Source organism: Eretmochelys imbricata, chromosome 9 (genome assembly GCF_965152235.1).
Source record: "Eretmochelys imbricata isolate rEreImb1 chromosome 9, rEreImb1.hap1, whole genome shotgun sequence".
Classification (NCBI taxonomy): domain Eukaryota; kingdom Metazoa; phylum Chordata; order Testudines; family Cheloniidae; genus Eretmochelys; species Eretmochelys imbricata.
In genome coordinates, this window is record NC_135580.1 from 88,194,808 (window position 1) to 88,209,772 (window position 14,965).

A 14,965-nucleotide genomic window follows, 5' to 3' on the forward strand; every position below is an offset into this window, starting at 1 on the left:
ACTCGGGTGCAGCCTCATCAGCTGCCTTTGTGACCCACACCCCCATCCAGGACATTTGTAGGGCCGCCACGTGGTCTTCGGTTCACACATTCACCTCACGCTATGTGAGCATCTCCCAAACCAGGGATGACGCTGTGTTCGGCAGGGCTGTCCTCCGTCCTGGGAACTTGTGAACTCCCACCCACCTCCAACAGATATAGCTTGGAATCACCTATTGTGGAATACACATGAGCAATCACTTGAAGAAAAGACAGTTACCTTTTCCGTAACTGTGTTCTTCGAGATGTGTTGCTCATGTCCATTCCGCATCCCACCCTCCTTTCCCTCTGTCGGAGTTGTCTAGCAAGAAGGAACTGAGGGTGGGGGGAGTGCAGCGCCCTTTATACCGCTCCAGGCAGGCGCTGCTCCAGCAGTCGCGTGGGGTGCTTCCCCACTACGGGTACAGCTAGGGGAAAAAGCTTCCAGCACTGGTGCATGTGGCAAGCACGCATACCTACTGTGGAATAGACATGAGCAACACATCTCGAAGAACACCAGTTACAGAAAAGGTAGCTGTCTTTTACTGTGTGTGGGGCAGGGAGTAGGTATGTCTGTTAAAACTGACTATTGAGATCTTGTGTTAATAAATAAAATGCTTTCCAATAATCATAACAGAGGTATTTATTAGCACAAATGTTGATTGTATCAAATTAAGCAACTTTGAACATTTCCCAATTAATTTTATAGATTTTTATCTGTCATTATGCTTTATCATTTACAAAGAAACAAGTTTAAAAATGCATGAGAGAATTGTTGCTTACTGCAAAGTGTACATCAGGTATTATTGTACCTTTTAGCTCAGATTGCTTAAATGAGTCTTTACAAGAATTCTTTTTATATCATTTTCAAACAGCAGCAGTAATTCTGCAACTGCTAGTTGCTAATCTACTGGGTTTATCTAAGTGATTCCAATGCTAACTGTACAGCATACATAGGAACATTTAGAAAGGGAGGCAGGAGCAGGAGCCTCAACTCCTTAATGTCCCAAATTCTCATAGTTTTACTGTTTACACAGTTGTCACTTCCATGTAACATATGTCATTTTAAATATTTGGGATTGTTAACTTCTTTTGAAAGCATTGCCTTTCTGATTTCAGAAATCCAAGTCATTTCTCTCCCACTCACATCTGTTAACAACTGGGATGTGTTGTGGTGGTGGGGTGTTATATTGGAAAAAAATGTATTCGCTAAGACAGTTTTTCCTAAACTAATTTCAGAAGTACAATTAAATAATTTTTATATGCCAATGCATTTGGTGCATATGATTAAGACAAATAGCTGAATTAAACATATGTTAAATAATCTGCAAATTGCTTATATTGTTTTAATTCAAAATAAACAGCTCAGTTTTAGTGTTGGCTGCTGAATGTCCTTATGTATTGGGCTATAACATATGTTGTTTGTCTGTTTATTTTATTTATTTGTATTATTGTAACACTTAGGAGCCCCAGTTATGAACCAGGACCCCACTGAGCTAGGTTCTGTACTAACACAGTTTTTCCTGGCATTACTGTTCATGAAGAGCTTTTCTTCTGAGCTCTAGTTTCCACCTCCCACCCTCCCTTCCAGTTGCTCCTTCTTTCTCTGACTGAATGAACCGGCATGTGTTCTGCCGGTAAAATCACAACCCTCATAAAGTAGCACTGGAGTATGGACTCTGTCTATAGAGTAAGGAAGTCAAACCCTCTTCTTTCCATGATGCATGTCCCTAAAAATAAAAGGTGCACATTTCAAAGACTGAAGTACTCAACTGTCATTCGCAAAAAGAAAAGGAGTACTTGTGGCACCTTAGAGACTAACCAATTTATTTGAGCATAAGCTTTCGTGAGCTACAGCTCACTTCATCGGATGCATACTGTGGAAAGTACATAAGATCTTTTTATACACACAAACCATGAGAAAATGGGTGTTTACCACTACAAAAGATTTTCTCTCCCCCACCCCCACCATCTCCTGCTGGTAATAGCTTATCTAAAGTGATCACTCTCCTTACAATGTGTATGATAATCAAGGTGGGCCATTTCCAGCACAAATCCAGGTTTTCTCCCCCCTCCCCCTCCCCTTTTTTTTTCTTCTCCTCCACACACAAACCCACTCTCCTGTTGGTAATAGCTTATCTAAAGTGATCACTCTCCTTATCATGTGTATGAGAAAACCTGGATTTGTGCTGGAAATGGCCCAACTTGATTATCATACACATTGTAAGGAGACTGATCACTTTAGATAAGCTATTACCAGCAGGAGAGTGGGGTGGGGGGAGAGAAAACCTTTTGTAGTGGTAAACACCCATTTTTTCATGGTTTGTGTGTATAAAAATATCTTCTGTACTTTCCACAGATGAAGTGAGCTGTAGCTCACGAAAGCTTATGCTCAAATAAATTGGTTAGTCTCTGAGGTGCCACAAGTACTCCTTTTCTTTTTGCGAATACAGACTAACACGGCTGTTACTCTGAAACCTGTCAGCTGTCATTGAAAGTTAATGGGAATTGAGTGCCTCAATCCTTTTGGTGCTTTTGAAAACCTCATCTTAAATGACCAGCAATTGACTAAGGCTTTCAGTATTCTTTTTTATATACTGTTGAGTAGAATGATTAATTCTAAGAAGATCTTAACTGACAGCTAAATATGAGGGAGTGGGGCAAGTGGGAAGAGTCTGGAATAGAAGATCTGCAACTTCCATCATCGAGCAGACTCCATGTTCCCTAGTGCTGATCTGTGGTAGTTGTGATATCCCCAGGAGAGTGCCTGCTATGGCATCTTGTTGGAGCAGGAATTGTGCGCTGGGGGAAGGGAGCTGAACAGTCTGCACTTCATGGCTATCAACAACCAGGGAGTGAAGTATGTTTAAAAATTATACTTGCTGAAACCTGGAAATAAAGCAAAGGAAATAAATTAATTTTGTTGGGGTTTTTACTCATTCCATGATGGTGCTTGTTTTTTCTTCCCACGTCCCTCTCCAAAACAATCACATCTGTCGCTAATGCTCTGAACAAAGAATATTGAAATTGCTTAAAAATAGAACTAATGTAATTATATGCTGGGAAATTTGCAAAACAAACATGAAGAATTCTTCTCTCCAGTAGCCAGCAGTTTGAGGATTTGTGGCCCAGTTGAGTTGCCTCCACACTCATGTTTCTTTGATAGTTTACAGTATTGCAGTTGGAGAACCTCATTCAGTGTTCTGAGTATCTTCCAAAAATGTATGACTTAAATACTTTGTGGTTTAAGATTACAGTTTAACAAAAAGTAATAACATGTTTAAAAACCAGATCCCGTTAAATCAGCCCTGTGTCATTTGTAAATTATTCTTCTGTATGCTGGAAATGTGTTGGGATGCTACTATCAAAAAGATGTATCATTTAAACCAGTTTTGAGAGTGATCCATAATTGGGCAAATGAAGTTAGTTCTGCATTACCTCTGTGGTACTGAAAGTCAGGATTTCCATAGGCTAAGTATACTGTAGTAAGCCCAAGCATTTTCACTGGCAAAATCAACAATATTGCTACCTGGTTTGTGTTGAGTATATTAAGCGTTACTGGTAAACAACTTAAGTGTACAACATTTACCTTAAGTGTATATTCTGTTCAAGCTAGTGCTGATTCTTTATGCAAATAGATCTTGAATTTTCAGCTTTGTATAATGACAGGTTTCAGAGTAACAGTCGTGTTAGTCTGTATTTGCAAAAAGAAAAGGAGTACTTGTGGCACCTTAGAGACTAACCAATTTATTTGAGCATAAGCTTTCGTGAGCTACAGCTCACTTCATCGGATGCATACTGTGGAAACTGCAGAAGACATTATATACACAGAGACCATGAAACAATACCTCCTCCCACCCCACTCTCCTGCTGGTAATAGCTTATCTAAAGTGATCACTCTCCTTACAATGTGTATGATAATCAAGTTGGGCCATTTCCAGCACAAATTCAGGTTTTCTCACCCCCCCCCCAAACTCACTCTCCTGCTGGTAATAGCCCATCCAAAGTGACCACTGTCCCTACAATGTGCATGATTATCAAGGTGGGCCATTTCCAGCATAAATCCAAGTTTAACCAGAACGTCTGGGGGGGGAGGGGTGTAGGAAAAAACAAGGGGAAATAGGCTACCTTGCATAATGACTTAGCCACTCCCAGTCTCTATTTAAGCCTAAATTAATAGTATCCAATTTGCAAATGAATTCCAATTCAGCAGTTTCTCGCTGGAGTCTGGATTTGAAGTTTTTTTGTTTTAAGATAGCGACCTTCATGTCTGTAATTGCGTGACCAGAGAGATTGAAGTGTTCTCCGACTGGTTTATGAATGTTATAATTCTTGACATCTGATTTGTGTCCATTTATTCTTTTACGTAGAGATTGTCCAGTTTGACCAATGTACATGGCAGAGGGGCATTGCTGGCACATGATGGCATATATCACATTGGTGGATGTGCAGGTGAACGAGCCTCTGATAGTGTGGCTGATATTATTAGGCCCTGTGATGGTGTCCCCTGAATAGATATGTGGGCACAGTTGGCAACGGGCTTTGTTGCAAGGATAGGTTCCTGGGTTAGTGGTTCTGTTGTGTGGTATGTGGTTGCTGGTGAGTATTTGCTTCAGGTTGGGGGGCTGTCTGTAGGCAAGGACAGGCCTGTCTCCCAAGATTTGAGAGAGTGTTGGGTCATCCTTCAGGATAGGTTGTAGATCCTTAATAATGCATTGGAGGGGTTTTAGTTGGGGGCTGAAGATGACAGCTAGTGGCGTTCTGTTGTTTTCTTTGTTAGGCCTGTCCTGTAGTAGGTGACTTCTGGGAACTCTTCTGGCTCTATCAATCTGTTTCTTCACTTCCGCAGGTGAGTATTGTAGTTGTAAGAATGCTTGATAGAGATCTTGTAGGTGTTTGTCTCTGTCTGAGGGGTTGGAGCAAATGCGGTTGTATTGCAGAGCTTGGCTGTAGACAATGGATCGTGTGGTGTGGTCAGGGTGAAAGCTGGAGGCATGTAGGTAGGAATAGCGGTCAGTAGGTTTCCGGCATAGGGTGGTGTTTATGTGACCATCGTTTATTAGCACTGTAGTGTCCAGGAAGTGGATCTCTTGTGTGGACTGGACCAGGCTGAGATTGATGGTGGGATGGAAATTGTTGAAATCATGGTGGAATTCCTCAAGGGCTTCTTTTCCATGGGTCCAGATGACGAAGATGTCATCAATATAGCACAAGTAGAGTAGGGGCGTTAGGGGACGAGAGCTGAGGAAGCGTTGTTCTAAATCAGCCATAAAAATGTTGGCATACTGTGGGGCCATGCGGGTACCCATAGCAGTGCCGCTGATTTGAAGGTATTAATTGTCCCAAAATGTAAAATAGTTATGGGTAAGGACAAAGTCACAAAGTTCAGCCACCAGGTTAGCCGTGACATTAGCGGGGATAGTGTTCTTGACGGCTTGTAGTCCATCTTTGTGTGGAATGTTGGTGTAGAGGGCTTCTACATCCATAGTGGCCAGGATGGTGTTATCAGGAAGATCACCGATGGATTGTAGTTTCCTCAGGAAGTCAGTGGTGTCTCAAAGGTAGCTGGGAGTGCTGGTAGCGTAGGGCCTGAGGAGGGAGTCTACATAGCCAGACAATCCTGCTGTCAGGGTGTCAATGCCTGAGATGATGGGGCGCCCAGGATTTCCAGGTTTATGGATCTTGGGTAGTAGATAGAATATCCCAGGTCGGGGTTCCAGGGGTGTGTCTGTGCGGATTTGATCTTGTGCTTTTTCAGGAAGTTTCTTGAGCAAATGCTGTAGTTGCTTTTGGTAACTCTCAGTGGGATCATAGGGTAATGGCTTGTAGAAAGTGGTGTTGCAGAGCTGCCGAGCAGCCTCTTTTTCATATTCCGACCTATTCATGATGACAACAGTACCTCCTTTGTCAGCCTTTTTGATTATGATGTCAGAGTTGTTTCTGAGGCTGTGGATGGCATTGTGTTCTGCACGGCTGAGGTTATGGGGCAAGTGATGCTGCTTTTCCACAATTTCAGCCCGTGCACGTCGGCGGAAGCACTCTATGTAGAAGTCCAGTCTGCTGTTTCGACCTTCAGGAGGAGTCCACGTGGAATCCTTGTTTTTGTAATGTTGGTAGGGAGGCCTCTGTGGATTAGTATGTTGTTCAGAGGTATTTTGGAAATATTCCTTGAGTCGGAGACGTCGAAAATAGGATTCTGGGTCACCACAGAACTGTATCATGTTTGTGGGGGTGGAGGGGCAGAAGGAGAGGCCCCGAGATAGGACAGCTTCTTCTGCTGGGCTGAGAGTATAGTTGGATAGGTTAACAATATTGCTGGGTGGGTTGAGGGAACCATTGCTGTGGCCCCTTGTAGCATGTAGTAGTTTAGAAAGTTTAGTGTCCTTTTTCTTTTGTAGAGAAGCAAAGTGTGCATTGTAAATGGCTTGTCTAGTTTTAGTAAATTCCAGCCACGAGGAAGTTTGTGTGGAAGGTTAGTTTTTTATGAGAGTATCCAGTTCTGAGAGCTCATTCTTAATCTTTCCCTGTTTGCTGTAGAAGATGTTGATCAGGTGATTCCGCAGTTTCTTTGAGAGCGTGTGGCACAAGCTGTCAGCATAGTCTGTGTGGTATGTAGATTGTAATGGATTTTTTACCTTCAGTCCTTTTGGTACGATGTCCATCTGTTTGCATTTGGAAAGGAAGATGATGTCTGTATGTATCTGTACAAGTTTTTTCATGCAGTTGATAGATTTCCACTCCATACGGCTAAACGCAGTGCCTTGCATAACGACAGGTTTCAGAGTAACAGTCGTGTTAGTCTGTATTCGCAAAAAGAAAAGTAGTACTTGTGGCACCTTAGAGACTAACCAATTTATTTGAGCATGAGCTTTCGTGAGCTACAGCTCACTTCATCGGATGCATACTGTGGAAAATGCAGAAGACATTATATACACAGAGACCATGAAACAATACCTCCTCCCACCCCACTCTCCTGCTGGTAATAGCTTATCTAAAATGATCACTCTCCTTACAATGTGCATGATAATCAAGGTGGGCCATTTCCAGCACAAATCCAGGTTTTCTCACCCCCCGCACCCCCCGCCACACACAAACTCACTCTCCTGCTGGTAATAGCTCATCCAAACTGACCACTCTCCTTACAATGTGTATGATAATCAAGGTGGGCCATTTCCAGCATAAATCCAAGTTTAACCAGAACGTCTTGGGGGGAGGAAAAAACAAGGGGAAATAGGCTACCTTTCATAATGACTTAGCCACTCCCAGTCTCTATTTAAGCCTAAATTAATAGTATCCAATTTGCAAATGAATTCCAATTCAGCAGTTTCTTGCTGGAGTCTGGATTTGAAGTTTTTTTGTTTTAAGATAGCGACCTTCATGTCTGTAATTGCGTGACCAGAGAGATTGAAGTGTTCTCCGACTGGTTTATGAATGTTATAATTCTTGACATCTGATTTGTGTCCATTTATTCTTTTACGTAGAGACTGTCCAGTTTGACCAATGTACATGGCAGAGGGGCATTGCTGGCACATGATGGCATATATCACATTGCTGAATGTGCAGGTGAACGAGCCTCTGATAGTGTGGCTGATGTTATTAGGCCCTGTGATGGTGTCCCCTGAATAGATATGTGGGCACAGTTGGCAACGGGCTTTGTTGCAAGGATAGGTTCCTGGGTTAGTGGTTCTGTTGTGTGGTATGTGGTTGTTGGTGAGTATTTGCTTCAGGTTGAGGGGGCTGTCTGTAGGCAAGGACAGGCCTGTCTCCCAAGATTTGAGAGAGTGTTGGGTGATCCTTCAGGATAGGAATGGACTAGGATAGGATAAGAGTGGTCACTTTGGATAAGCTATTACCAGCAGGAGAGTGAGTTTGTGTGTGTGTGTTTTGGGGGGGGGGGTGAGAAAACTTTGATTTGTGCTGGAAATGGCCCACCTTGATTATCATACACATTGTAAAGAGAGTGGTCACTTTGGATGGGCTATTACCAGCAGGAGAGTGAGTTTGTGGTGGGGGGGTGAGAAAACCTGGATTTGTGCTGGAAATGGCCCAACTTGATTATCATACACATTGTAAGGAGAGTGATCACTTTAGATAAGCTATTACCAGCAGGAGAAGGGGTGGGAGAAGGTATTGTTTCATGGTCTCTGTGTGTGTATATAATGTCTTCTGCAGTTTCCACAGTATGCATCCGATGAAGTGAGCTGTAGCTCACGAAAGCTTATGCTCCAATAAATTGGTTAGTCTCTAAGGTGCCACAAGTACTCCTTAGCTTTGTATAAGATGCTTTTTTTAAAGAGTTTTTGAGTATTATGCTACATTTTTTTCCACAGATGGACAATAGAGGTGCCTTTAACCTTTTGCTTGGCTGGAAAGTAATAATGTTTAGTTTTTATTCTCTGAGATAGATATGTTGCAGTAAACAATACGATTTTTTTTCATGTCCATATTTAGGAAGACCTATTAATCCTCAGTAATATTGCCTTAATTTAACAGCACTACATTAACCACACTGCTCCTGCACTGTCCAAGAGTAAGGAGAGAGAAGTGGAGAAGAAAGATTTGGACAAGTCCAGGGAAAGATCCAGAGAGAGAGAGAAGAAAGATGAAAAGGATAGGAAAGAGCGAAAAAGGGTTTGTGACATTTTTATGGAATAGCTTAGAAAGTTGGTGCATGCTTGACTCATTCTTTGACTCTAAGTAATAATAATTACAATTGTTGTGGTAGCCTTTATAGACAGAAGTGACCTGCTGCAGGGTTTATTCTTCATTTGCCCTATTAATTCTTAAAAGGTCAGTACTTGACATTAATAGGTTCTAAACTGCATTTTAATCTTCCATGTCAAGAGAGTTAAGTTCAGAAACTTTAAACAAGCTTTAATCATGCAACTGCCTTTCAACACTTGAAAAATATGGTATTTGTACAGTATTCTAATTAGGATGCTGTTTTAGAAATCAGCATCTGTTAATCTGCTAACATTATATAATTGTATTTGGCTTTAGGATCATTCAAATAGTGACCGGGAGGTGCCACAGGACTCAACCAAAAGGCGTAAAGAGGAAAATGGAACAAGTATGTGTTTTATTTCATTTTTCTGTGCTTGAAGTGTCCAGTCATTATTATGAATTGTGTTACGGGGTTTTTTTCCAGCTGGTTCTTCAAAACATAGTAAAAGTGAAAGTCCATCTGATTCCCCTCGTTCAAATGAGAAGGAAAAGGAGAAGAATAAATCAAAATCTTCAGGCAAAGAAAAAGGTGATTCGGTCAAAACTGAAAAGATGGAGAAAAGTTCCTCTGGTAGCAAAAAGGTAAAATGAATAAATTTTCTCATTTGTCTATTACCTGTAAACCTTTTAATTGAAACATTTTGTTCCAGGTAATGCTTTGGAGTTATTTTTCAGCTTTTGAATGCCCTTGTGTATGGCCTAGATTAGACACAGATATTGCAAATGGTAGAGGAAAATACATCTGGAACTTTTGGCCGTGTAGCCGCAACTTTACACTCAGTAGTCAACTGTGACTGGATAATTCATGAGGGAACGCCTTTCATGTTAGCAGCAATGATGGAGGAAACCTTTTGTGCCAGATAATAGTTATTTTTGAATGCTATGGTGCGAGTTTATAGCCTAGATTGGTGGCTAAAATCTAAAAACAGCGTTTTCTATACTTTGGTTTTAGGAATTAAGTTTTTTTCCTTTTCAGTCCAAAAAAAAAAAAAAATTACTTTCAGAAAAAAATTCTGAAATGGGGCCTTACTTAAATATTGATTTTGCCACAGTTAGCATATATTTGATCAAGAAATCTACATGGGAAAACTCATTTGGCCCTTGGAAAGGAAATGTGTTAAATTTGAAGACTATATTCAGTCATTAGAGTGTGAACCAGACTGACTCTACTTATGCTTTTAACTGCAAGTCTCAGTGCAGCCATATCTAAGAAGACACCACAGCACCCATTTAGGATAGTCTTCTTTTGAAGACTTTTTAAAAATGGTAGTGACTGCAGTAGATCCGTCTTCAACTATGCATATGGAGTTTACTGGAGTTTTTGAGAAAAAATTGTTTACAGTAGTGTAAAATATTGTTAAATTGATAATTGGAAGAGGCATTTATAAGTACACAAATATTACAGTATTCAGGATGAAAGTGGCCAGGGCCTATGGGGTTTTTTTGAATGGTGGTGTGTATATGACAGTGCCTTTCAATATTTAGTAGCATCCCAGTGAAATCCTCATTTTTAGAAATATAAACCTTAATTGGCTCTGATGATTTTGGGCTATCATACTTTATTATGAAATTCTTTGTACACTCAAACATATTTTGCTTTATTTTCCATATATAAATTTTGCACAGGAGTCTAGACATGATAAGGAAAAAACAGAAAAAAAGGAAAAACGGGACAGTGCTGGAGGGAAAGAAGAAAAGAAACAATATCCTTTTAACTTTTGATCACTGGAATTTTAAGTAGCATAAACAGTGAAGTAAGATAACTCTGTGTTCTTAAGGAATTAAAAAAGCATTTTTCTTTAATGCTTAATTTACTCATAAATCTTCAGACAAGCACAGATAATGAAGACTGTTCCAATCAAGGTAAGAATTATTTTCATGTTTTCCCTTTACCAAAGTATTGAAGATACCTGTTAAAGTCTATGGGTAAAATTTGCATCTCTGCTGTGACCCCTCCAAGGTGGGTTAAAGTGCCAGAGTGGCATAGAAGGGGATCAAAAAAAAAAAAAAAAAATTCCCCAGCACATAAAATAAGGAAGACAGCCCCAGGCTGCTCTAAGAGGACTCTCTCAGAAGCCTTGACATAAGGGCTGAGTTGGGGGGCAAGAGAGGGGTGTTAGAGGGGGACTGCAACACATAATGATGTGGAGATTCTGGGCAGCTGGGAACAAGGCGGCTATAATGTTGATAGCCCTTGATAATCCACTTTCTGCTTGATAATCTTTTGCTATCAAGTTATTTTTGAAATGTAAAGCAGCACATAGGATACATTTAATTATCTGTAAGCCTGTGATCTCATACTCTGCTTTTTCTTCATATTAAGATAGTTCATTATGGCTGTGTAGTCTTTGGCCTCTCCAAATAAGATTGGACAATAAGTGAAAGCTTCCCATATAGTTCTTGAGAGACAAGTCTAAACAAGATCGACTTCAACATATTTGTGTTTAAATTCCAACTTGAATGTGGGTGTGACTCAAGAGAGATGTGCCAAAAAATCTGAACAATTTTAATCAAGTTTTCTAAAATCCTCTTCCAGGGCTGTTTAGACATTGTCACATATACAGATTCATTAAAATATTGGTAAATAATTTACTTATACCAAGAAAAGCTGACAAATTCAGATTTGAAAGATAAAAATGAGTCTTTAGCAAGCAGTTCTGTGTTCAGGTATTTTAGGAGTCTCAGAACACTGTTCATTTTGTGGAGAGCAGGGAAGTGGTGCCCTTCTAGATTTCAAAATAATTCACCCATCCACCTAGTCTCAGAAGCCACGTGTCACAGCCAACCTCTCTCCAGAGGACAATGGACAATTTTACATTCTGTAAAATATGTGTAATTATGGCTGGTAAATATTAGAGTTGACTGATTAAACCATAGCAAATAATTTATTCAAAGAATGTAGCCTCTCTGTTTACCAGTTGCCTGTGAGCAGTTTATAATTTTCTTATATTTGTTCTCCATTCAAAATTACTTGATGAATTGTTTCTTTGGAAAATTATTGGTCTGTAGACTGATTTTCTGCATATTTGCAGAAAGCAAACATAAGGAAGAATGCAGCTGAAGCAAACTCAAATTTTTATTCAATTAAACATTCGTTGAAGTTTTAGAGTTAATTGCCCAGCTATAGTGAACATGGTTCTAAAATGTACTGCCACCTGGGTGAGGTCTTCAGCCTCTCTACCTCTACCTTTATGCCATCAAAATATAGTAGTAAACTTTCACCATGAGCAAAAAAATCAGGGTGGCAGTACTTAAAACAGGAATACCATTCAGTATGTTATATGACAAACGAAGATGGAGATAAAGGTCAGAATATGTATCAGTAACTTAAGGGTCAAGCAAAATAGTTTGTACTGTCACATGACCCCTGCTAAGAAGATATTTTGAAGTGTCCTCCACAGGAAAATTACAACAGCACCTCTGCTGTGGTGTCTCTGACAGAGTAACCTGGAGATAACACTGGCGCTGGGGGGAGGGTCGCAGAGACCTTTTGCGCTGGACCCAGAGATAAAGAGGTGCAGGAGAGCTGCTTTCTCTTTTCTGCTCCACAGATATGGCAGGGGTAGGGGGACTTACTTTGTGAAGTCACCTCACCATCCAGAAATGCCTTCAGAAGGCATCTTCTTCACTGAGACTATTACTCCAAAAAGCAATTGGTAGAGCCTTGTGCAGATACAACATTTGTATTCACATCCGATCTGCAGAAATGGTCTGTGAATGTAAAGGAGATATCCATGTATTTGCAGGGCTGTAGCAATTAGGGAAGTTGAGTTGTCTCGGATTTTAGAAGGGTTTTGACAGTTTGTCCTGGTGACGTTGCTTGCCCAGCCACTAAAGCCAAAAGCAGGTATCTGAAGGAAGTTCCTGCATAATGAAAATCACACTGGTGCCCTGTGCCCTTTGGTGGGGTCTAGGGGGAAGGAGATGATGCCAGGAGTCAGGGTCCTAGCTATTTTGGGGACACTTTTCTCCTTATATATCATTCTGAGTTTAACCAAGGCACTAAACTATATTTGAACAGCTGGGAGCTGTGTTCTCTGAAGGGCTCTCATTTATGGAATTTACTTCCCTTGTTCATTTAACAAAGCCAGTGTCTGCTGACCTTTCGGAAATGGTCTCAAGCTTACTGATTTGCTTAAATGTTTTCTTAAGGGAGTGCGCTTGAGCAGGCAGAGTTCTGAGCCTAGGACAGAGTTCTTTTGGGGCTAACCTTGTGTAGCTTATCTTCTATTAGAATACCAAACTACATGTGACCAGAAGTTCATGTATGTGTGCTTTCATAAATGGAGAATTGAAATATATTCAAATGAAGTATGATCATAAAAATACAATTTATCTAGCATAGTTTAAGAAACAAGCACTTAAGTAAATGTCAGTTCTTCAAGGAGTGTCCCTGTGGGTGCTCCATTTCAGGTGTTGGTGCATCCTTGTGCCTTTGATCGGAGAATTTCAGGAGCAGTGCTTGTCTGGGCCACATGTGCATGCTCCCCATCTTGCACCTGGCACTGCACGACAAGACACCTCCTCCCCCCCAATTCCTTCTCAACCATCCTCAGTCTGACATGGAGTTCCCAGCAATGTTAAGACTGATAGCTAAACTTAGAGTTTAGAATAGGTCTTTAGTACCCTCGTTAGGTTTACATATCCCTTTTTCCCCATTTATTTTCTTTAATTTTGTTTTTCCTTTCCCCCTTTACTCCAGGTTTGAATACCCCTTAACTTAGATAGAGTTCATCGTTAGGGTTGAACCACTATAACTTGAGCCATGCCCAATTCACTGGTCTTCAAGTACTGCCTTTCCTGCTGAGAGGCGATCCCGTTTCGGATGGGCACTCTGTGTGTCCGGTGCCTAGGGGAGACGCATGAAGCTCACACCAGAAAGGACCAAAACCTACACCTCAAACTATTGTTAATGGAGAAGTCTCTGCACCCAGCATCTGATCCAGGTCTACAGACCTCCCCTGGACAGTTTTCCCCAGCAACTTCACCCATATCTCAGTGGAAGGCTCAGTCTTCCAAAAGGCAATGAGGAAAAGGGCTTCAGCTTCTGTCAAGGAGCCGCCAAAAAGGAAGCACTCCCTGGCCCACTCCTCATCCTTAGTACCAACCATACTGTGGCTAAGTACTTACAAGGCACCAGGATTGTCTGGTACCACGAGCACCATGAAAACCAGTGACCCTAAGTAAACCTACCTCCTCCGCTACTGCACTGACAAGAGCTGCCTCAAGATGCAGCACTGATACGCTTCATGGAAGTTATGGCGCCACCTCCTGTCCCAACAACTCAGAGTTCTCCAAGGCCAGCACCGACAACTGCGACCACAAGAGCACTGTTGGCACTGACCACCTCCGTACCGAAACCATCGGCACTGCACCTCTTCCTACATCAGACGGACCCTCATGTCTCATCGATGCCTGAATCACCTTTTTCCACCACTGATGTTTCTCTGGCACGCACAGCACCACGTCAGCCCACTTCACCACTGGCTCCTCCATTCTCTAGTGAGGAAGAAGATACTGAGGAGGAAGTTGCCTTCTCATCTCAGCACTTCTCTCCCGTTCAATCTACTGCAGCACTGAGTCCACCTGTACAGTCTAAACCTATCAGAGGGCTGACACCATTTGCCACTCAGTGGCCCTACTGGGGGACGTACAGAAGACTACCCTAGACTCCAAGCCCATACAAGAAGAGGCTTAGAGCTTCCTCAACACTGTCAGTTGCTGCACTTTCAGAGCCCCCTGAGGAGAGCATTTGAAGAACAGGAGGAAACCCAGGAACAGGATACATCACCAACATTTCTTTCTCATCCCTGGACGAGGCCATAATGCCGCCACCACCACCCCCAGCGGTGGATGATTTTAAATGCATTCAACTAAATTGAATTCAATTAAATGCTGTAGCTCACGAAAACTTATGCTCAAATAAATTGGTTAGTCTCTAAGGTGCCACAAGTACTCCTTTTCTTTTTGTGAATACAGACTAACACTGCTGTTACTCTGAAACCTGTCACTGAATTTATTGACGACATACCGGAGGACAAAAGAGACCAATTTAAGTCCATAATTTCAAAGGACCAGCTCCTATTCAGAACCACCTTACAGACCTCTCTAGATGTGGGCGATATATTGGCGTGCTCCACAGCCACTGCCATAGCTATGTGCCGGACTTTGTGGCTTCACCTGTCTAGCTTCCCAAGGAAGGTATAATCCACCGTCGAGGACCT

General features: G+C 41.6%; 1 protein-coding gene across 2 annotated transcripts in view; it reads left to right on the top strand.

Annotated features, from left to right (window-relative positions):
• Positions 1-14,965, top strand: part of THOC2 (THO complex subunit 2) — a 108,786-nt gene that overhangs the window by 89,390 nt on the left and 4,431 nt on the right. For both annotated transcript variants that reach the window (XM_077827259.1, XM_077827260.1), the window contains 5 exons: positions 8,511-8,648; positions 9,018-9,087; positions 9,166-9,323; positions 10,368-10,444; positions 10,557-10,604. In XM_077827259.1, coding sequence (XP_077683385.1) covers positions 8,511-8,648; positions 9,018-9,087; positions 9,166-9,323; positions 10,368-10,444; positions 10,557-10,584 — 471 coding nt within the window. In that variant the 3' untranslated portion in view covers positions 10,585-10,604. The remainder of the gene's footprint in view (positions 1-8,510; positions 8,649-9,017; positions 9,088-9,165; positions 9,324-10,367; positions 10,445-10,556; positions 10,605-14,965) is intronic.